This window comes from Ranitomeya variabilis, chromosome 3, assembly GCF_051348905.1.
Source record: "Ranitomeya variabilis isolate aRanVar5 chromosome 3, aRanVar5.hap1, whole genome shotgun sequence".
Classification (NCBI taxonomy): Eukaryota; Metazoa; Chordata; class Amphibia; order Anura; family Dendrobatidae; genus Ranitomeya; species Ranitomeya variabilis.
In genome coordinates, this window is record NC_135234.1 from 313,744,011 (window position 1) to 313,767,507 (window position 23,497).

The 23,497-nt window shown below is 45.1% G+C and overlaps 1 protein-coding gene across 4 annotated transcripts in view; it reads right to left on the minus strand.

Moving 5' to 3' along the window:
• Positions 1 to 13,587: 13,587 nt before the first annotated feature.
• Positions 13,588 to 23,497, minus strand: part of SESN2 (sestrin 2) — an 85,167-nt gene continuing 75,257 nt past the window's right edge. For 2 of the 4 annotated variants that reach the window (XM_077295662.1, XM_077295663.1), the window contains exons 9-10: positions 19,833 to 19,977; positions 13,588 to 15,083 (exon numbers count right to left, since the gene is read on the minus strand). In XM_077295662.1, the coding sequence (XP_077151777.1) occupies positions 14,997 to 15,083; positions 19,833 to 19,977 (232 nt within the window). In that variant the 3' untranslated portion in view covers positions 13,588 to 14,996. Of the gene's footprint in view, positions 15,084 to 15,946; positions 16,066 to 19,832; positions 19,978 to 23,497 lie in introns of all 4 variants that reach the window. The other 2 variants (XR_013223842.1, XR_013223841.1) reach the window with 2 other exon arrangements.

Below are 23,497 nucleotides of genomic sequence, written 5' to 3' on the forward strand. Positions count from 1 at the left end.
GCATGATGCTGAAATCACTATGTTTCACTATTGGGATTGTATTGGGCAGATGATGAGCAATGCCTGGTTTTCTCCACACATACCTCTTAGAATTATTCCTAAAAAGGTCTATCTTTGTCTCATCAGAAAATCTTATTTCTCATAGTCTGAAAGTCCTTCATGTGTTTTATAGCAAACTCTATGCGGGCTTTCATATGTCTTGCACTGAGGAGAGGCCTCCGTCGGGCAGCTCTGCCATAAAGGTCTGCAGTGATAGTTGACTTTGTGGAACTTTCTTCCATCTCCGTACTGCATCTCTGGAGCTCAGCCACAGTGGTCTTGGAGTTCTTCTTTACCTCTCTCACCAAAGCTCTTCTCCCACGATTGCTCAGTTTGGCTGGACGGCCAGGTCTACGATGACTTCTGGTGGTCCGAAACTTCTTCCACTTAAGGATTATGGAGGCCACTGTGCCCTTAGGAACCTTGAGTGCTGCAGTAAATCTTTTGTAACCTTAGCCAGATCTGTGCCTTGCCACAATTCTGTCTCTGAGCTCCTTGGCCAGTTCCTTTGACTTCATGATCCTCATTTCGTCTGACATGCACTGTGAGGTCTTATATAGACAGGTGTGTGCCTTTCCAAATCAAGTTCTATCATTTTAATAAAACACGTCTGGCATCCAATGAAGGAGTAGAACCATCTCAAGGAGGATCACAAGGAAATGGACAGCATGTGACTTAAATATGAGTGTCTGAGCAAAGGGTCTGAATACTTATGATGATGTGATATTTCGGTTTTTTTAATTAAATTTGCAAAAATTTCTACATTTCTGTTTTTTTCCAGTCAAGATGGAGTGCAGAATGTACTTTCATGTGAAAAAAATGAACTTTTTTGAATTTACCAAATGGCTGCAATGAAACAAAGTGAAAAATTTAAAGGGGTTTGAATACTTTCCGTACCCACTGTATGAGCAGAACCTCTTCCATATTTTGGAATAGATGACTGACGTTACCGGTTTCCTGCTTGCTTGCATAGTTATTAACTTCTGTGAAAGCCCCATGGAGCTTAGGATCTGCCTCTCAGGATCCAGGCTGCTATATGTAGAAAGCAGGCATCCTCATGTAGAAGGGGACCCTGAGGCAGCAGGACGTTTTTGTCTGGTAGTAGAACTGGATCTTCCAGGGCTATGTGGCGTAGCATCAGGAACCAACTTATTTTGGGCCAAAGGGGGGCCACCAATATCACTGTGGCTCGGTCTACTTGAATCTTCCTTAGGGCTCTTGATATAAGAGGGAATTGAGGAATGCGTAGAGAAGATCTGCTTTCCAACTTTGGGACAAGGCATCTACCCCTTCTGGATAGTCCCCTGGGTCTCAGGAAAAAAATGTTGCTATCTTCGTCTCTGTTAGCTGGAGAAAAACTTCCTGATTTAGTTCCCTTCAGAGGCCCAAAGTCTTTCCCTGCTGAGGAAGTCTGCCACTTTGTTCTCGGAGCCATTGATGTGAACCCCTCAGATGGAAAGAACACTTCGCTCTTAAAATATTTTCCCTGACAGAGTCTGTTGGAGTCGGCCTTTCGGACCTCCCATATGACGTGGGAAAGACACCGTTGTGACATTGAAAAAGATTTTGATATGACGATTCTTGAATGTATCCTGACATTGTTGCAGAGCTTCCAATACTGCCTTCAACTCCCTGTAGTTGAATGACTTTCCTTGGTCTCCTGGGACTCATGTACCCTGAAGGTACTGACCTCTTCCACTCCCCAGCCTATCTGGCTTGCATCGGTGGTAATGCTGTTGAAAGGGAACAGAGCCCATGGCACTCCTTCCTGAAGTCTTATCGTGATGTCCACCATGACATAGAATCGCTCAGGTTTGCCGAGATCCTTATCTTTGTCTAGCACTGACAGATGTCTGTTCCAGGCTGACAAGATCATTTCTTGTGCCTTGAGTGGGCTTGGCTCCAGTGTTTGCTCGGAATACAGGACTTCATTAGGCTTAAAATACTCATAGCGTATCTGATGGTGACTACGCTCTTCCTTTGGAAGGTCCAGATCTTATTCTTGACTTCCACCCGTTTTGAGGTGGGTGTGGAAGATATTCTGCGATGTGAATCGAGGAGGACTCCTAGAAACACCTTCTCAGTATCTGGTCTCAAGTCGGACTTTTCCCAGTTGATACGCCAACCTAAAGCCTTTAGTGTGTCGATCGTTTGGGCAAGCTGCTACCTGAGGAGGATGGATGAGTCCGCCACTAACAGGATATCATCCAGATAGGAAATTATAATTCCTTTCTACCTCAGGAATGCTACCACATCCCGTCATTATCTTTGTAAAGATTTGTGGTGCTGAGGAAAGGCCAAATGGTAGGCACCTGAATTGGAAATGGACTAACCCTTGATGCTCCAGTGCAAACCTCAGAAACTGCTGGTGGTTGGGCACATGATAGGTGTCCCTTAGGTCTAGTGTACACATGGTTGGGGGATACATGATCTTACTGTCTCCATTTTGAACCTCCTGTACCTGACCTTCTGATTTAGGGGGTTTAGATTTACAATGGTATGGTATTTGCCCGAAGATTTAATTATTTTTTTAAAGGAAAGAAAAAAAAAAAAAAGTAGAATAGCGACCCTGACCTATTTCCATAAGAGGTACTGGACGAATTGCTCCTGATTTTAGGAGATCCCTGCTATCCCCCTAGAAGTCTTTTTGACATAGAAAGGGATTGAGGTTTGGTGATACAAAATAGTTATGTTATCTGACTGGTAACCTTCCCCTGTGGTTCACAGGATCCATTGGTTGTTTGTGATGGTCTGCCATTGCATCAGGACACCCTGCAGTCTCTCCCCCCCTTTGTGGCATCAGGGTCTTCCAGATGGGCCAGAAGAAAGCTGGGTGGATCTACCTCAACCTCCCTTGGGATAACTCCACCTTCCAGTCTTCCATTTCCCCTTGTAGTCCTTTTTATGGAATTGATATGGGATACGTGGCCTACGAAAGGAATGCTATCTTTTTGAGTTTTCCTCCGGGAACCCTTCATCATCAGAATGGAGAAAAAAAAAAAAAAGGTACTCCAGCGTAGAAAAATATAAAACTTAGTCTTTAGTGGAAAAAAAAAATCATATAAACAGGCAGAGCGGACAACATATAGATCCCAGAGTTACCAACCGACGCATTTCGACACTCCAGTCTTAATCATGGACCGGAGTGTCGATATGTGTCGGTTGGTAGCTCTCTGGAATCTGTTGTCCACACTGCCTGTTTTTATTAACTTTTCCATTAAAGATGAAGGTTTATATTTTTCTACCCTGGAGTACCTTTTTTTTTCTTCATTCTTTAGAACTTGCACTGCAAATGGTGAGCTGACTTCTCCCTTTCCCCATTTTTTTTTTTTTTTTACATACTTTAAAACGTCAGAGGCCCTCTCTAAGGGCTCATACTTACTTGCGAGCAACTCTTATGAGTCTCACACGGCAATACCCGGTGCTGCACCTGGCAAAGAGGAGCTGAGCATGCGGCTGCATGTATTCCTATGCGGCTGCATGTATTCCTATGCGGCTGCACGCTCAGATCTGAGTGCCGGGTTTTAACATGCGAGACTCATCCGAGTTGCTCGCAACTGAGTATGAGCCCTAAGAGGTCATCTAGTACCAGACAAAGACATGTGCTTGAAAATGGGATTGAACAGAGTTTGCTCTTTGAATGGCAATCCACTGACCAGGTCTTGAGCCAGATGGCCCATCGTGAGGAGTTGGTTAATACATTGCTCCTAGCTGCAAACCTTAGACTCCACTGACGCATCCGCCATTAGCTGTGTTACCATCTTCAACATATGGAGTCAACAATGACTATGCAGCTTCGTCGGAAGGTGAAACGCGTGTCAAGGTGCAACCAAGCAGACCATATACCCAGTCTCATCATGGCTACAGGTAGTTACACTAAATGATCTACCGATGACTTTGTGCCTTCTCCCATGACTTGATGATGTAATTGAGCACTCCACTATGCTATTGTGACTCAACCCGATGGTCTTCACTATAATACCCTGATTCATCTGATTGCTCCATTAGGCTACTTTCACATTAGCGTCGTGCACTGAACGTCGCAATGCGACGTTGCGGCGCACCAACGCATACTGTGGAAGCGCCGCACAACGGGGGCAGCGGATGCTGTTTTTCAACGCATCCGCTGCCCCATTGTGAGGTGCGGGGATGAGGGGGCGGAGTTCCGGCCGCGCATGCGCAGTCGGAAATGCTGGACACGACGCACCAAAAAACGTTACATGCAACGTTTTTTGGTGGCGATGGTCCGACGCAACACGACGCAACCGTCACACAACGGTTGCGACGTGTGGCAATGCGTCGCACTGCATCGCTAATGCAAGTCTATGGAGAAAAAACGCATCCTGCAAGCACTTTTGCAGGATGCGTTTTTTCTACAAAACGACGCTAGTGTGAAAGTAGCCTTATAATCCAGTGGCATTTTTTCAAGGCTGTTTTCTGGCACTATATTTGCATATTTTGCATTCATTTGAAACAGAACAAATATTCACCATATGTATTTGTACAATATTTATCCTGGCTACCGCATTCACTCACATTTACCACCCTTGCATTAACTCTTTACACTCCATCCATATCGGCCCCTCTGTCCTTGCCTCTCCTATCTATAGCACTCACGCTCTGTTCACATTGCTTAACCCCTTCACCCCCGGAGCTTTTTCCGTTTTTCCGTTTTCGTTTTTCACTACCCTCCTTCCCAGAGCCATAACTTTTTTATTTTTCCGTCAATTTGGCCATGTGAGGGCTTATTTTTTGCGGGACGAGTTGTACTTTTGAACGACATCATTGGTTTTAGCATGTCGTGTACTAGAAAACGGGAAAAAAATTCCAAGTGCAGTGAAATTGCAAAAAAAGTGCAATCCCACACTTGTTTTTTGCTTGCCTATTTTGCTAGGTTCACTAAATGCTAAAACTGACCTGCCATTATGATTCTCCAGGTCACTACGAGTTCATAGACACCTAACATGACTAGGTTATTTTTCACCTAAGTTGTGAAAAAAAATTCCAAACTTTGCAAAAAACAAAACAAAATTGCGCCATTTTCCGATACTCGTAGCGTCTCCATTTTTCGTGATCTGGGGTCGGGTGAGGGCTTATTTTTTGCGTGCCGAGCTGGCGTTTTTAATGATAGCATTTTGGTGTAGATACGTTCTTTTGATCGCCCGTTATTGCATTTTAATGCAATGTCGTGGCGACCAAAAAAACGTAAATCTGGCGTTTCGAATTTTTTTCTCATTACGCCATTTAGCGATCAGGTTAATGCTTTTTTTTTATTGATAGATTGGGCGATTCTGAACGCGGCGATACCAAATATGTGTAGGTTGGGGGTTTTTTTTATTGATTTATTTTGATTGGGGCGAAAGGGGGGTGATTTAAACTTTTATATTTTTTTTATTTTTTTCACATTTTTAAAAACTTTTTTTTTTTTACTTTTGCCATGCTTCTATAGCCTCCATGGGAGGCTAGAAGCAGGCACAGCCCGATCGGCTCTGCTATGCAGCAGTGATCATAAGATCGCTGCTACACAGCAGATTTGCAGGTGTGCTGTGAGCGCCGACCACAGGGTGGCGCTCACAGCCACCGGCAATCAGTAACCATAGAGGTCTCAAGGACCTCTATGGTTACAATGGAGGAGCATCGCCGACCCCCGATCATGTGACGGGGGTCGGCGATGCGCTCATATCCGGCCGCACGGCCGGATGCGGTAGTTAAATGCCGCTGTCTGCGTTTGACAGCGGCATTTAACTAGTTAATAGCGGCGGGTGATCGCGATTTCACCCGCCGCTATTGCGCGCACATGTCAGCTGTAAAAAACAGCTGACATGTCGCGACTTTGATGTGCGCTCACTGCCGGAGTGCACATCAAAGCGGGGGTCCCGACATGTGACGTACTATTCCGTCACATGTCGGGAAGGGGTTAACAGCGCAGATCCATTCAGTCCCACCATCCAACACAAGAGACGCTCTCACAAATCACTTAACCATCTGCTTACTCTTTCTATCCTCATTCTCCTAGTCGCTGGAGACATCTCTCCCAACCCCGTCCCCCCATGTTATAGCCAGTCAAACCTCCCAACTGCTACACTCAGAAACACGGGTATTACATACCTGGTAATGTGTTTTTTCATGAGACATGACGGCACCACGAGAGAGGGGATCCTCCCTTCAAGGACAGGAAACCTTCAAGATAAAAGGGGCGGCTCCTCTCTCCACATCAGTTGTTTTACAGAGTACGAGAGGAACTCCGCCGGTTAGTGTACACATAAATAATACATCCTATACGGTTCTATTCACCGACACGAGGGAGTGTATAATACAAATAATGCACCCAACTAATGACGTGATCAAGAGGGTGGGAATATAAGGGTGACATCATGTCTCATGAAAAAACACATTACCAGGTATTGTAATACCCGTGTTTTTCCATCATACATGATGGCACCACGAGAGAGTTACAGAGATTTGTATTCTCTTTTAGGGAGAGATTACTGCTTGTAACACTCTTCTCCCAAATGTGAGATCAGAGGTAGCAGATAGGTCTAGCCTATAATGTCTAAAAAATGTAGACGGAGAGGACCAAGTGGCCACCTTACAGATTTGGTCGATGGTAGCATCTGCTCTCTCTGCCCACGACGTCGCCATGGCCCTCGTGGAGTGGGCTTTCAGACCCTGTAGAATAACCCTGCCTGCACTACTATACGCTAGAATAATGGCCTCTCTCACCCATCTAGCGATAGTTTGTTTTGAGGCTTTAAGGCCTTTCCTTGACCCCTGGAATGAAACAAATAAAGCCCTCTGTTTCCTCCAGGATTTTGTCATCTCTAAATACTGTAGGATACATCTCCTGACATCTAGGCAATGGAGTCTCTGCTCTTTCTTGTTACTAGGATTGGGACAGAAAGAGGGTAGGGTTATATCCTGAGCCCTATGGAATCTCGATACCACTTTGGGGAGATATGCCAGATCTAATTTTAATACAACCCTATCGTCCATAAGTGTGTGTAAGGGGGGTCAGCTAACAATGCGTGTAAATCCCCAACCCTACGGGCCGATGTAAGTGCCACTAACAAAGCTGTCTTTAATGTTAGTACTTTATCTGATGTAAGAAAAGAGGGGAGAGACGGAGATAAGAGAAAAGAACAGACATTAGCGTGCTGGACTTTCTCAAAGTTCACTCACCACTCGGACGCCTTTCAAAGTACGGGTACCGGATCCGGAGGTTGACTGGTTTTCTCCGTGTCTCCCAATGAGACCAGGGACTCCTACTTGGTATGGCGATCCGTCCGTACGCTGTCAGAGTGGCTTCTACTGCTGCCATGGCGGATCTGGCTCTTCTCACTTGAGCGACACAGCCTCTCCTGCACCTCTTGCTGTGACAATAAATGTTCCAGCGAAAAGCTCTCCATCTAAGGCTACTTTCACACTAGCGTCGTGCGCTGCACGTCGCTATGCGACGTTCCGACGCTAGCTGTGGAAGCGCCGCACAACGGGGGCAGCGGATGCTGTTTTTCAACGCATCCGCTGCTCCATTGTGAGGTGCGGGGAGGCGGGGGCGGAGTTCCGGCCGCGCATGCGCGGTCGGAAAAGACGGGAACGACGCACCTAAAAACGTTACAAGCAACGTTTTTTGTTGGCGACGGTCCGACGCAACCGTCACACGACTGTTGTGACGTGTGGCAATGCGTCGCACTCCGTCGTTAATAAAAGTCTATGGAGAAAAAAAACGCATCCTGCAAGCACTTTTGCAGGATGCGTTTTTTCTCCAAAACGACGCATAGCGACGTGCAGTGCAGGACGCTAGTGTGAAAGTAGCCTTACACACTACCACGTAACAAGAGCAGTCACAATCAATCTGGCCTGGTTTAGTGACACAGGGCAGCACTTCTGGTTCGTTTAAATAGACTCACTTCCTCTTTTTTTTTTGTCTTTTAATGGATCACCTGGTTGCCTTTACTGGCTGCTCAGCACCCTGGTCTGTGCTATAACCAGGTGTATGTGCGCACCTGGCCTGCTAATTTTATTAATTACCTGGCTTATCGTGCCTGCACCACTTCCGGTGCATGTAAATGCAATCAATCACCTGGTTGATCTTGCATCTGCCGGCCGCTAGCGCAACGCCTTGGCTGTATAATGATGTCTAAGCACGCTTCCGGCGCGCGCTACTTAATCAACCATTCACCTGGTTGATCCTGCCTCTGCTCTGAGGGTTGCCGCTGGGTCCTGCGCGCACACCCGGCACTTACTTCCGGTGCGCGCTGCTCTGCAGTCCTCCAGCGCCCATGTGCACTCTACTTCCAGGCGCGCACCCGGCCCTTACTTCCGGTGCGCGCCGAAGTTTCCAGTCCTCCTGCACAAACATTCCGAGTGCTGCCAACGGCGATGTGCGCACGCGCGTACTGTTCCACCCCTGGGAACATGGCGCCAGCTGGCAGGAAACTCTGCAGTGTCCACGCCGTCGGACACGCCACAATCACCCCCAGATCCATAGTGCCTGCCAGACACCGCTGCATACCTCTCCGCTGTCTCAGGTACCGACCAGGGAGGAGGGAGGGAGGGGGGATGGGGGGGAAAGGAGACCTGCTTTTTTAAAGCTCAACAGGGAGGCTCCCCAAACCGCCGAGGAGACTTATCCAGCCCGGGCACCGATGTGCCTTACGGGCTTGCATGACCACCTTTGGTCAACAGGGGGGGCACCATGTAGTGACCCCCGAGGACAGCAGGATTTTTAATCAACAGGGGGGAAACGCTACCTGCGGCCCCCGAGGATAATCTTTTACCCGGGCATTGCCTCACCGGTTGTGGCCATGCTTCGCTCAGGGGGGGCATGGAATACATGACTCCCGAGGCGACTACCGGTACCTGGTGACAGGTGCAGCAGACCAGCGCCTGCCCAAATCCACCCGACCCAGGCATCCTCTTCTGTCTTCAGAAGTCTTCTATCTTGAGGGTTCCCCTTCAATTTCCTGTCCTTGAAGGGCGGATCCCCTCTCTCGTGGTGCCGTCATGTATGATGGAAAAACCCCTCTAACCTTATTTATTAATTATTAATATTCCATGCATGCCTTTGGCCTTTCAATTGTGCCCTTTGGAATTCTCATTCTGTGTGTAAAACTCCCTTTCATCCACGACCTCTTCCTTTCTGATTCTCTTAACCTCTTGGCTCTAAGGGTATGTGCACACGTTGCGGATTTGCTGCGGATCCGCAGCGTTTTTTTGAGGTGCAGAAACGCTGCAGATCCGCAATTGATTTACAGTACAATGTAAATCAATGAGAAAAAAAAATGCTGTGCACACTTTGCGGAAAATCCGCTGCAGAAACGCTGCGGTTTAAAAGAAGTAGCATGTCACTTTTGTGAATCTGCAGCATTTTTGTACCCACTCCATTATAGAAAACCGCAGGGGTAAAAACCACAGCAAAAAACGCTGCGGAACCGCCCAAAAGAATGCAGGTGCGTTTTCTGCCAGTAGAGGCAGAATCCGCACCAGAAATTCCTAAGCCTAATCCGCAACGTGTGCACATAGCCTTACTGAAACCTGGATCCAGCAGTCAGACACCAGCACTGCTGCTGCTCTTTCATATGGTGGACTACCTCCTTTCTTTCTCTATCAAGAACTGCCATCCCGCTCAGGTCACCCCCACTTTCCACACTTATAGAAACAAACAGGCCATTAACACCCAGAAACTTCTGAAGAACTTGCAGTCATCATTGGCCCCTCTCTCCTCCATCTCATGTCCTGATTCTGCACTGAAGCATTACAATGAAACCCTGCAAAGTGCCCTGGATGAAATTGCACCTCCTATACATAGGAAAACTCGGCACAGTCCACCACAACCGTGGCACACGCTGCAAACACGTTTCCTGCAGCGGTGCTCCAGGTGTGCCGAACATCTGTGGAGAAAATCTTATCTACCCAAAGATTTCATCCATTATAAGTTCATGCTTAAAACCTACATCTCTGCCCTTCACCTCTCCAAACAAACCTATTTTAACACCCTCATCACCTCACTGTCCAATAACCCTAAACGTCTGACACTTTCCAGTCCCTACTCAACCCAAGAGTGCAGGCCCCAACCACCGATCTCTGCGCTGACAATCTGGCCAATTACTTCAAAGAAAAAATTGACCACATTTTACAGGAAATTATCTCCCAATCCCGTCATACCATGCACTGTTCTCCCTCCCCACTGCATCTAGTTCACTCTCTGACTTTGAACCAGTCACAGAAGTAATCAGGCTCCTTGCATCTTCTCGCCTGACCACTTGCACCAGTGACCCCATTCCGTCATATCTCCTCCAGTCCCTTGCCCCAGCTGTCAACTCTCACCTAACAAAAATATTCAACCTCTCTTCTGGTATTTTTCCCTCCTCATTTAAGCATGCCATCATACATCCATTACTTAAAAAGCCATCCCTCGATCAAAAAACTGTGCCGCTAATTTTAGACCTGCCTCTAATCTTCCCTTCATCTCTAAACTCCTCGAATGCCTGGTCCACTCCCGTCTTACCCACTATTTCTCAGATAGCTCTTCTCGACCCTCTTCAATCTGGTTTCCGCTCTTTACACTCTACTGAAACTGTCCTCACTAAAGTCTCTAATGACCTACTAACAGCTAAATCTAATGGTCACTACTCCATGCTAATTCTCTTGGCTCTCTCCGCAGAATTCGATACTGTGGATCATCAGCTCCTCCTCACTATGCTCCGTTCTATCGGCCTCAAGGACACCATTCTCTCCTGGTTCTCTTCCTATCTCTCTGATTGCGCTTTCACTATCCTTTGTTGGTTCCTCCTCTCACCTTGCCCTTACTGTTGAGGTTCCTCAAGGATCAGTACTAGGCCCCCTCTTTGTATACTGCAGCTATTGGACAAAATCAGTAGATTTGAGTTCCAGTACCATCTCTATGCTGATGACACCCAATTATACACTTCTGATATCACACCTGCCTTTTTAGAAAACACCAGTGATTGTCTTACCGCTGTCTCTAACATCATGTCCTCCCTCTATCTTAAACTGAACCAGTCTAAAACTGAACTCCTCTTGTTTTCTCCCTCTACTAACCTACCTTTGCCTGATATTGCATCTCCGTTTGTGGTTCCACTATTGCTCCCAAGCAACATGCCAACTGCCTTGGGGTCATGATTGATATCGAGCTTTCCTTCACCCCTCACATCTGATCATTGGCTTATTCTTATCTGCATCTCAAAAACATTTCTAGAATTCGCCCTTTTCTTACTTTCGACTCTGCAAAAAAACTCTTACTGTTTCACTCATTCATTCTCGTCTTGACTATTGTAACTCTCTTAATCGGCCTCCATCTTACCAAACTCTCCCCGCTCCAATCTGTCCTGAATGCTGCTGCCAGGATTATATTCCTCACCAACCGATACACCGATGCCTCTACCTTGTGCCAGTCATTACATGGTTACCCATCCACTCCAGAATCCAGTACAAAACTATTACCCTCATCCACAAAGCACTCCATGGCTCAGCACCACCCTACATCTCCCTGGTCTCAGTCTACCACCCTACCCATGCTCTCCGTTCTGCTAATGACCTGAGGTTAGCATCGTCAATAATCAGAACCTCCCACTCCTGTCTCCAAGATTTTTCACGTGCTTCACCATTTCTTTGGAAAGCACTACCCAGATTATGATTAATCCCCACAGTTTAAAGCATGCCCTAAAAACGCTGGCCTACCGCCTCAATGATTAACCTAACGATCCCCGTGTGGCCCATTTAAATAAAAAAACCCATAATCAGGTTCCTCACATCATATTCTCATACACTTCATGCATTTAATAAACCTCTGTATGTACTGTTACATACTTAGGCCGTTAACTGGTTCATGCAGCTTTACATGAACATCCGATCCTTACACTATGGCTGGTCCGAACAACGAAAGCAATTGTTACCATCCACCTCATGTCTTTTTCCTATAGATTGTAAGCTTGTGAGCAGGGCCCTCACTCCTCTTGGTATCTATTTTGAACTGTGTTTTTGTTACGCTGAAGTGTCTATTGTCTGTCCAAATCCCCTCTATAATTTGTAAAGCGCTGTGGAATATGTTGGCGCTATATAAATAAATGTATTATTATTTTATTTCATGGCTGTGCCTAAGTATTTGACAGAATTGCATAAAGAAAATTTCACTGATCATCAGATATATATCCTATTTATTTGATTGATACAATTTCCTGATATGCCCAGTTATTCATTAGGGTCTTTGTCTGCTTTTTTAGTTTTCGGTTTTCATGTCCCACTGTACTTATGTGTATTGCTATTTTTTTACAGTATCTTCTATATTTAATTCAAATAAAACGTTCTATTAATATTTATGATCTATTGCTCCTTCATTTTCACTATTGGTTTATTCAAGTTATGTATGAAGGGATCAACATTTTCTGAGGAATTTTATCCATTTCTTAGGCTTTTTGCAGGAAGTAGATTCTAATCTTAAGGGAGTCCCTCTGTCCTATTTAAAAAATAGGAGAATTGTGTGCTGTTAACTATGGGATTCCTTCCAGGTAGATAGAAAAAAAAACACAAACATGGTCGCTATGGGGCGGTACTTACACTGGCTGGAGCGTGAAGGATTAGAATCCATGGTTCAGATAGTGCACCCAAACCCAGTGTGACAGCACTCTTCTATAGGGCCTTGCCTTATCCATGTGTTTTATACTTCCCCATAGCTTTTTCCAGCATCCCATGCTGAAATATGCTGCGTCAGTCCTGTCGGCGGTACCCCTCAAAATCAGAAATGCGTTTCACACTGGAACGCGCACACATCAAAGGACGTCCCTGCTGGAAGTGCAGTTTACCACTGGAATGCACACCCATATGTGTGACCCAGAAGTCCTGGCTGGCTGCTGCAGCATGGTGCCGAGAGCCCTCCACAGAGGAAACGGCAGAAGTCAGGACCTCCATCCTGTTCCACTGACTGGCTGAGGGACCCCCTGCCAAGTGAGGCATCAGCCTGGAGCCTCTTGACAGGTGGGATTGGAAGAGATTAAGGCCCCTCCGATCCCCTTGACCTCCCAGGTAAGCTTTTCTTTCATGTGCTGTCCTGCTACAGAAAGGAACAACAAGGGTGAGGTGGAGGGGGGCTTTTATCCTATAGTGTTTCCTGTCCCTAGGATGAGTAGAGCTACCTCCTGACGTGCTGTTATGAGGGATGTCCTGGGGAAAGTGCAATGTACAATTCAAATGAAAAGTTTTGCAATGTGCATGAAATCTCATCCTACCCCCATTGAGTTCTTAACATTCTATGCTATTGTCAATGTGCAAGCATCAACAAAATATTTATTTTTTATTTGTAATTATGAATGCAAAGAATTTATATATGTGCAATTTCATGCAACTGATCAGAAATACATCATACATATGCTAAATTAACATCATACATATGCTAAATTAACAGCTTTGTGGTCAGATTATCTAGATATACCGTTTACCGACCATATATTCAATTTTGGGCTTCATATTTTTTATTATCTCTGTGGTAATTTGTAAAATAGTTCTTTATACAGAAAGGCTAAGACAAGTAGATGGTATATAAATGAAAATCTTTATTTTTTATTTCACACATTAAACAAAACATATTTCAGAAAAAAGCCAAAAACAGTAAAAACACAAAGTACAACAAATATCCTCTTTGAATTTCAAGAAGAGTCAACCTGAGAAACGCATTCACAGTATAAAACATTGAAGCATCACCAAGCAAAAGTGTATTTGAAACAGGAGGTAGAAATATAACATTAGAAGTAGAACACTGCATTCAGTTTCTAAATAACGTCTAATCTACTTCTGTGCAAAACAGTGATATCTTAGAGCCTGTCCTACAAATATTACATATTCTGTTGGATCTTGCAAAACAGTTTTCAACTGGAAAGATAAAAATGCTGAAGTGTATTTGTCACATACTTATTCTGTCGCCCCTGCTGTTTGATATACTCATTCAGATGTTTAAGTACGAGCCACAATATACATACTGGCCAAAAGGTCTCCAGATCTGAACTTGACAACCTCAGATATGCTCATGATGCTATGAAATGCAGTAGGGAGACCCGTGACCAATGAATTATGGTCCATACCTTGACATACTTATTTTGGCTTAATGTGTTCCGTGCCAGTCAAAATTAGATATAATTAAATCATTCTACTATGGTGCAGGCTTGCTCAGAAGAATCTGCACTAAAACAGCTTCTTCTGACTGCCACTGGACAATTTAAAGGTAGATGTTCCAAGAGGGAATCAACACCTGGAGGTTGAGTTTTTAGCATGCAACAGCAATAACTAGACATCAGCATATTTGTATCATTGCAATTTAAGATTTGTTTTGTGATCTAATTGTGTATTATATTCGGTTATCACAGGACATGTACTTAAATGAGAAATGCAATTCTGTTACTGAACTTCTGAGCTAACAAAAGCCCTTATAAAATGTGCACACCTTTCAAGGGCTGTCTGTAAAGAAAAGCCTGAAAGGACCACAGGTAGTGTTAGAAAATGTGTTCTAACATCCCAAGTGACTCATTTGGAGAGAAAAATAGAATGTGAAGTATTGCCATATGAAAGCTTAGTAAAGCTCTAGAGTCCATTCAAATTTGATAGATTTAAACAAAACAAAAAAATATGGATCATACTGCATAGGTATATTACTCAGTGTACAACATTAGTAGTTAATAGTTAAGCTTCACAAACTTATATACAATCACATTGTACCTACGCAATGTGTAGCAGTGCACAGTACTATACTCCGCAGCATAGTGTTCAAGCTTTAAGGAGAACACACCAAAAGGCTACAAGGAGTGCTCCTTATACATTATAACACCAGGCTAAGAGCTCTCTTAACATTTGAACATAATTGAACATTGTCCTCAATTGTGCAAAATAAGCATTAGAAATGCAGCAATGACAGGAGTGATCAGGGCTTTGGCACTTTATCTTTTCCACGGTCACGTCATGTAGCGGGTTATTGCTCTAAGGCCATAAAGCAAAGCAGCTTGTAATCTGGCTTCAAGCAATAGCAAGTTCAAGTGGACCTAAAACAAAAACAAAAAAAAGACAACATCTCAAATACAGGCACTCAAAAGAAGGCTATGGGGACAATTCAAATTATATTCCTCAAAATGATCTTGCCTTTGCTCAGAAAGAGTCCCTTTACGCTCACTTACAAGATGGCTACTGAAGTGGAAAGGCTAAATCAGGAGGTGGCAAGCAAAGGATACCAAATAAGGAGACTTAAGTTTGGCGCAAATCAATTTGTAGGATCCAATTCATCTATTATGTTTAATCTGTGGTTGGGAGCTTTAAGATATACATTTGTTTAATTCCATTACTTATTTTTGCATGGCAAGGCAACAAACCCAACTGTCCAGGCACAAACAAGAACCTGCAGCAAGGAAAGTGTTTTGTTCTAGAAACAATTACAGGAATCAAAACCAAATTGATGGGATCCCACCGCTTCGGTTTGCATCAGTTATGCAACACATGCATTTGGGACAGAACTTCAGTTGTCAAAAAACAACAACAAGAAAAACCACAGACTAAGCAGACGTGCGAATGTAGCCCAATTAGTAATAGAATGTTATTTCCCTTGTCAGATGGTGTGAGCCTACACCATAAGGAAAGAACAGTGTACTGCCAAGGTATATGGACATAAACACCAAGCTGTCAATTTAGTAACACATTTATGAAGGACAGTAGCGTAGCTACTGGGGGGGCAGAGGGGGCCCTGTCACATGAAGGGGCCCACCGGGAGCCAGGGCAGGGCCTCTTCTGTACCGAGGCAGAACACAGCATAGGAGCAGAGCAGTATAATGTCTGACAAGCTGCAGGCTGGCTACTAGCACAGTGGCCGGCTGCAGAGTCTCCCCCCTGCATTGAATGGTGCTGCCCCTCTGACCTGATCATGAAGCTTTTCGTGGCTGCAGTTTTCTTCACTCTGTGCACGCTGGGATTGGCTCAGGCACGCTGGGTCCTAGTGCCCACAGCTTGCATTTCACTCACACTTCCTGGTCCTGCCTGCAGTGCAAACTTTATCAGTAAGTGGGGATGGAACTTATTAAATTCAGGTATGTCACTGTGAGACCGTTGGGGTATTGTGGGGGCGGAAAGTGAGTGAAGGGGGACAGGGTACTGGGGGGTGAATGTAAGACCATTTGGGTGTTGTGAGGGCAGAAGGTGGCTGAGGTGAGACAGGGCACTGAGGGGGTGGATGTGAGATGATGGGGGTATTGGGGCTGAAGTGGGGGAGGGGGGACAGGTCACTGGGGGCTGAATATTATAATGTTTTGTTATGATATTATATGTACTCCATTATGTAATATTTGCTGCCTGGGGAGGCTGGAGATGGAGGGTCGGGGGCTTTTGATACGTACCACCTGGGTCTTTTATGAGTATTAGTATAAGGAGCCCGCATACAGTAACCAAGAGCTGCATCACATTTACAGCACCACTGCAGCATTATTTTTTATTTCTTTGCTGGAGCGGTGCTGACAATCCCCGTCCCCTGCCCCCTGTCTGATACTGACCTTCCGGCGTTTTCATCTGTTTTTGTCTCCGCTCGGCTCCGTCTCCTGCAGTTTGTGGCCTGTCTGGGGCTCCAGTGTTTCATGGAGCAGCGCAGAGGTCACTAATCAATGTGAGTCTGTGGGAACCTCGTTCTGGCCTCTTTCTCACTCTCAGGCTATGTGCACACGTTGCGGATTAGCCGCTGCGGATTCACAGCAGTTTTCCATCTGGTTTACAGTTCCATGTAAACCTATGGAAAACCAAATCCGCAGTGCACATGGGGCGGAAAATACCGCACAGAAACGCTGCGTTTTATTTTCTGCAGCATGTCAATTCTATTTGCGGATTCCGCAGCGTTTTACAACTGCTCCTGTATAGGATTCTGCAGGTGGTAAAACGCAGGTGAAATCTGCACAAAAAACACAGGAAATCCGCAGTAAATCCGCAACAAGTGCACATAGCCTCATAGTCTTACATTGAGCGCTTGTGACATAGCTTCTAACTTCTGGCCAGTCAGAAGCTGCGCTCACAAGTTTGAGCAGCGGCACTGCAGCAGTGCCACAAAATAGTGAATACGCCAGAGGATGAGTAAATGACCGGGCCATCCAAATCATGACAGGGAGCTGTGAGTCCATCATACTGTGTATAAGGAAGCTGTGAGTCCATCATACTGTGTATAAGGGAGCTGCGGGTCCATCATACTGTGTATACGGGAGCTGGGGGTCCATCATACTGTGTATACGGGAGCTGCGGGCCCGTCATACTGTTTATAAGGAAGCTGTGGGCCCATTATACTGCGTATAAGGAAGCTGTGAGTCCATCATACTGTGTATAAGGGAGCTGCGGACCCATCATACTGTGTATACGGGAGCTGGGGATCCATCATACTGTGTAAAAGGGAGCTGGGGGTCCATCATACTGTGTATAAGAGAGCTGTGTGCCCATCATACTGTGTATATGGGAAATGCGGGCCCATCATACTGTGTATACGGGAGCTGCAGGCCAATCATACTATGTATAAGGGAGCTGCGGGTCCATCATACTGTGTATACGGGAGCTGCGGGTCCATCATACTGTGTATACGGGAGCTGCGGGTCCATCATACTGTGTATACGGGAGCTGCGGGTCCATCATACTGTGTATACGGGAGCTGCGGGTCCATCATACTGTGTATACGGGAGCTGCGGGTCCATCATACTGTGTATACGGGAGCTGCGGGTCCATCATACTGTGTATAAGGAACAGGGTGGATAAAAATCAATGTTTTTTTAAAAAAATCAAAAAAATCGGATTTTTTTGATTTAAATCGGATTTTTTTCAATAAACTGCTTTTTGAGGAAAATATTTTACCATCCAAAGGTTCTTCCATCATGAGATAAAGCTGAGTTGTTTAACTCAGTAGAATAAAGGCTGTATATGTGTAACATTCACAATGCCATGCTCTTCCAGAGGTTTCTGTAGGATGCTGACTATCCAACAAGTTTGGGCATGTCAACTGAATGGAAAAAGAAACTAAACCAAAAGTGAAACCAAGCTAGAAGTGTGGAATTAAAGGGGCAGTATGAACAAAATGTGGAGGCTATTAATAGTTTATACAATTAAGACATGCTGCTTTTAAACACCTACCTATTGCCATATAGTAAAACAAAAAAGATTTTTACTTACTTTGGGGTCCCCCCCTCACCCTGGCGTTAGATCGTTGCCCCTAGTTTCGTCCGTGTAACTATGGGCGCACATGCGCACTGCTCTCACTTCTCATTTTAATCGTGATTTATATTAAAAAAAACCTTTTGATTTAAATCAGTGATTTAAATCATGATTAAAATCATGATTTAAATCGATCCGATTTAAATAGAAAAAAATCTTTTGATTTAAATCGTGATTTAAATCATGATTTAAATCGGCGTGATTTAAATCAATCCACCCTGATAAGGAAGCTGTGTACACATCATACTGTGTATATGGGAGCTGCAAGCCCATCATACTTTGTATAAGGGAGCTGCTGGCAGCCAATCATACTGTGTATACGGGAGCTGCGGGCCCATCATACAGTGTATAAGGGAGCAGCAGGCCAATCATACTATGTATAAGGGAGCTGCGGGTCCATCATACTGTGTATACGGGAGCTGCGGGTCCATCATACTGTGTATACGGGAGCTGCGGGTCCATCATACGGTGTATAAGGGAGCTGCAGGCCAATCATACTATGTATACGGGAGCTGCGGGCCCGTCATACTGTTTATAAGGAAGCTGTGGGCCCATTATACTGCATATAAGGAAGCTGTGGGTCCATCATACTGTGTACAGGGGAATTGTGAGGGACATCATACTGTTTGACGGGAGCTGCCGGCCCATCATACTGTGTATAGGGAACTGAGAAGGCATATTGTGCATATGGGAGCTGTTGGCCCATTACACTGTATATAGGGGAGCTCTGGGGGGCATTATACTTTCTATAGTGGAGTTCTGTCAGCATTATACTGTGTATAGGGGAGCATTGGGCTCATACTATCTATAGGGGAGCAGTGGGATCATCATACTGTGTAAAGGGGAGCAGTGGGAACATCATACGGTGTATATGGGAGTTATAGAATCATCATACTGTGTATAGGGGAGCTGTGGGGGCCTTAAGACTGTATAGGGAAGGTTTAAGCTCACCATACTGTGTATAATGGAGCAGTACATGGGGGAACTTAGGGGACATTATTAAATGTAAAGTGGGCACTTAAGCATTATTGTTATAGGGGCACTCAGTATTGTGACCATCAAAGTTGCATATGGTCAAAATATGGCGGTAAAGTCAATGTTCGTTTTTTTGTATATAGATTTATTTTCAATAACAGTAGGGTCATATTCTGAGGTTCCCCTATATTCACAACTAGAGTGCGCAACCATAGCTGTAATCAGGGTTAGCTGGTTAGGGGCCCACTCAGATGTTTCGCCCCCCCCCCCCCCCAGTTGAAACCCTAGCTACGCCTCTGATGATGGAACATCATGAGTGGCACAATGCAGTCTTACGATGTCCAGAATTGTTACTTTATGGGAAATATTTTTTAAATAGTCATGCCAAGAGCCAACAGGGAGTCTTTAAAATCAGTCCTTTTCTTTAGTTAACAGCTATATGCGAGGGGGATTTGATCAATTTACCCTTTGATAGTCTCCCAGTACAATAAATGTCAGATCGGCAAAACAAGATTGTCTGATCATTTTCACCATCTGAGAATTACGATGCAAAAGGATGTTCATTGCTTCTGCAAAAGCGAAGTTTAAAAATTTACCTTTTCAGAGTGCTTAAATTGTCTCCAAAAGTCATTGTACAGTTGGCGTGTCACTCTCTCTGGGTGGCAAGTCACAGTTTTCATATAACTCTTCAAGCTTCTTTCTAGCAGCTGATTAACCTCACCATAGTCATAATCATCATACCTAGTAGCAAAGAACAACAATTTAAGCCAAATATTCAAAGAGGTTGTCCACTACTTTATCATTGAGGATTTATCCTTTGCAGCATATATTACATTATTGAAAATGCCCTTAAACCAGATCGGTATACCACACAAACTAACAATTACCACATGTCTAATTCACATAAGCATCTTTTTTTAAAAATATTTTGTTAAGTTAGAAGAGTTAGGCTATGTGCACACGTATAATGGTCCACTGCGGATTTTTCCGCAGCGGATTTGAAAAATCTGCAAGGCAAAAACGCTGCGTTTTTGCTGCAGATTTATCACGGATTTACCGCGGTTTTTCTGCAGATTTCACTGCGGTTTTCTATAGCAGCTGCTGTAAAACCGCTGCAGAATCTGCAGAAAGTAGTACCATGCTGCGGAATGTAAACCGTTGCGTTTCTGTGCGTTTTTTTCCGCAGCATGTGCACAGCGTTTTTTGTTTCCCATAGGTTTACATTGTAATGTAAACTCATGGGAAACTGCTGCGGACCCACAGCTGCGGAAACGCGGATCCGCAGCAAAATCCGCATCGTGTGCATATACCCTTAAACCTTGACCAGCAATTTCTTATTTTTAACTAAGTTTACAAATCCCCAATTTTCTTTGTTGTTTTTTTTGTTTGTTTTTTTAGGCACCACATCCCTTGTGAGTGACTCTAAAGGCCCTATGTGACAGAAAATGCAAGAAGGATACCATTTTAAAAACAATACCCCTCAAAGCCACATCTAAGAGGTTTAACCTTTTTGGGGCTTCAGAGTTTAAGCAATGTGGGAAAAAAATACAAGTTAACTTTCCCACCAAAATATTGATTTAGCCCCAAACTTTACATTTACAGAAGTGTAACAGGAGAAATAGACAATACAGTTTGTTGTACAGGTTCTCCCGTGTAGGCCAATACCCCATATGTAGTGGTAAACTGTTTTGGGCGTATGGCAGGGCTTGTAAGGGAAGGAACGCAATTTCACTTTTGGAGCACAAAATTAGCTGGAATAGATAGCGAACACCATGTCATGTTTGTAGAGCCTATAGTGTGCTTAAACAAGAGAACCTCAACAAGTGACCCCATTTTGGGAAACTACACCCCTCAAGGAACTTATCTAGAGGTGTGGTGAGCATATTTAACCCTCAGATGCACAGCATTTTATAACTTTGAGCTTTGAAAATGAAAATAAATTTTCCTGCAAAAATGTTGCTTTAGCCCTAGATTTTTTTTTTACCCTTTGCCACGACAGCACCCCACGAGAGGGATCCGCCCATAGGAACAGGAAACCTACAGAATAAAAGGAGGCGGTCCCCTCTCCTCAGTTTAGGTTTCCTGTTCCTATAGGAATCCGAAGTTACTTGCAGAAGAGGATTCCTGGGCCAGATGCATCCGCTTGTGTGGGTTCTACGAGACCAGCAGGGGCTGCGGCGCCAGAAGCAGCGGCGGGGAAGCCCCTGCTTGCAGCCTCCCCCCCTCGTCTGGTCGGCGATCCATTGTCCGGGTCCAGGGGTGGTCTGCCTGGCTCCATGAGGATGCGCGCGCTGCAGCAGCCAGCTTTCAATCCTCCGGCTGCCGCATGGCGAGAGCGGCGCGTCTAACCCGGAAGTAGGGAGCACTTCCGGGTTGGGTCCGGGGAGGCAGGAGATTCGGCGCCAGATTCAAAAAGCGGCGCTGCCGTCGGCCGGTGTGTGAGAGTATGGCTTCACCGGCCGACGATGCGCACCTGTCTGCAGTGGAACAGCGCCCTCCCAGCAAGGAGAGAAGTGCTAGGAGCAGCACCAAGAGTGGTGATCGCCCCCCAGAGAAGCGATCCACCGCCAGACAATGTCAAGGACCCTTTACCAAAGACTCCGCCTCCAGAACCGGTACATTCAGCTTCACTGGGTGAGTTTTTTTTTTTAAAATTCCTCTTCCTATATGCTGATATATGTTCCTCCTGTGTCCCTCTCCTTTTAGACTAAGAAACGGACACAAGTCCAAGCATAAAGAATGCGCCCTATGTACACAGCCTCTTCCGGACTCTTACGCTAAGAGCTTATGCCCACAGTGAATCACTAACCTTACATCAGGAAAATGTAATGACAGCTGAAGTCAGAGCCATAATTCGGGAAGAGATGCAGGGTTTGGCGCACACAAGTAGCTCCAGTACCCACCTACCAAGCAAGTCCCTGTCTCCAGTGGACTCAGTTTCTGAGGATGTCCATAGATCCTCAGACAATTCTGGTTCGCAATCAAGTTCGTCCGAGAACGAAGGGGGTCTTTGTCTACCTAACAGCAGTATAGATAACCTAGTAAAATCCGTCAGAAGCACAATGGGGTGCCCAGACGAAAAAGGGAAAAAAAAAAAAAAAAATCGGCACAGGACATCATGTTTGCGGGGTTGGGACAGAAAAAACAAAGATCTTTTCCCGTAATACCCATGATTAAAGACTTAATCAATAAAGAATGGGATAAGCATAATACACAGGGGTTCATGCCATCATCCTCTAAGAGACGCCGCTATCCCTTCAGTGACGAGGAACTGAATTCCTGGTCAAAAGTGCCTAAAGTTGATGCTGCAGTCACTGCCACCTCTAAGCAATCGGTCTTACCAGTAGAGGATTCAGGGGTCCTGACACCCTTTAGACCGTAAAGCAGAGACCTTACTAAAAAGATCCTGGGAAGCCAACATGGGGGCATTCAGGCCACCTATATCTAGCACATGCACCTCCAGGTCGCTGCCAGTCTGGATGGAACAGCTGGAGGAACATATTAGAGGTAGAAATTAGAGGGATTTTCAGCAGAATTGAGTCTCTCGAATAAAAGCAGCAATAGCATTCCTTGCCGATGCTTCAGTAGATTCGCTACGCGTAGCAGCCAGATCAGCCGGACTACTGAATACAGCCCGACAAGCACTCTGGTTGAAAAACTGGAAGGGGGACGCACAAGCAAAAGCAAAACTTTGTGCGATCCCTTGCCAGGGTGAGTTCCTTTTTGGGAAAACATTGGATGATCTCCTAAATAAAGCCGGGGAGAGAAAGAAAGGTTTCCCTAACCAATCTCTTCCGTCTTACAGGAGAGCCTTTAACAAAAAAGACGCCCCTTTACCAGAAACAAACCGTTTGAAACTCAAAAGGAGCGATGGGAGACAAAGGATCCAAAGCAAAAAGGTGCATTGTTTAGCGGATCCTATAGTCAAAGACGAAACAAGTACCGCTAACCATGAAGTGGGCGGCAGACTAAAATATTTCTTTCATAGTTGGAAGCAAATAACATCTAGCCAATGGATTCTGGACATTATACAATTCGGGTTAAAATTGGAATTTGATCGAATCCCTTGGGATTCTTTTGTAGTAACATCACCAAAAGGAAGGGATCACCAAAAGGAAGGGAACACCAAAAGGAAGGGAACACCAAAAGGAAGGGAACACCAAAAGGAAGGGAACACCAAAAGGAAGGGAACACCAAAAGGAAGGGAACACCAAAAGGAAGGGAACACCAAAAGGAAGGGAACACCAAAAGGCTCTGGAAT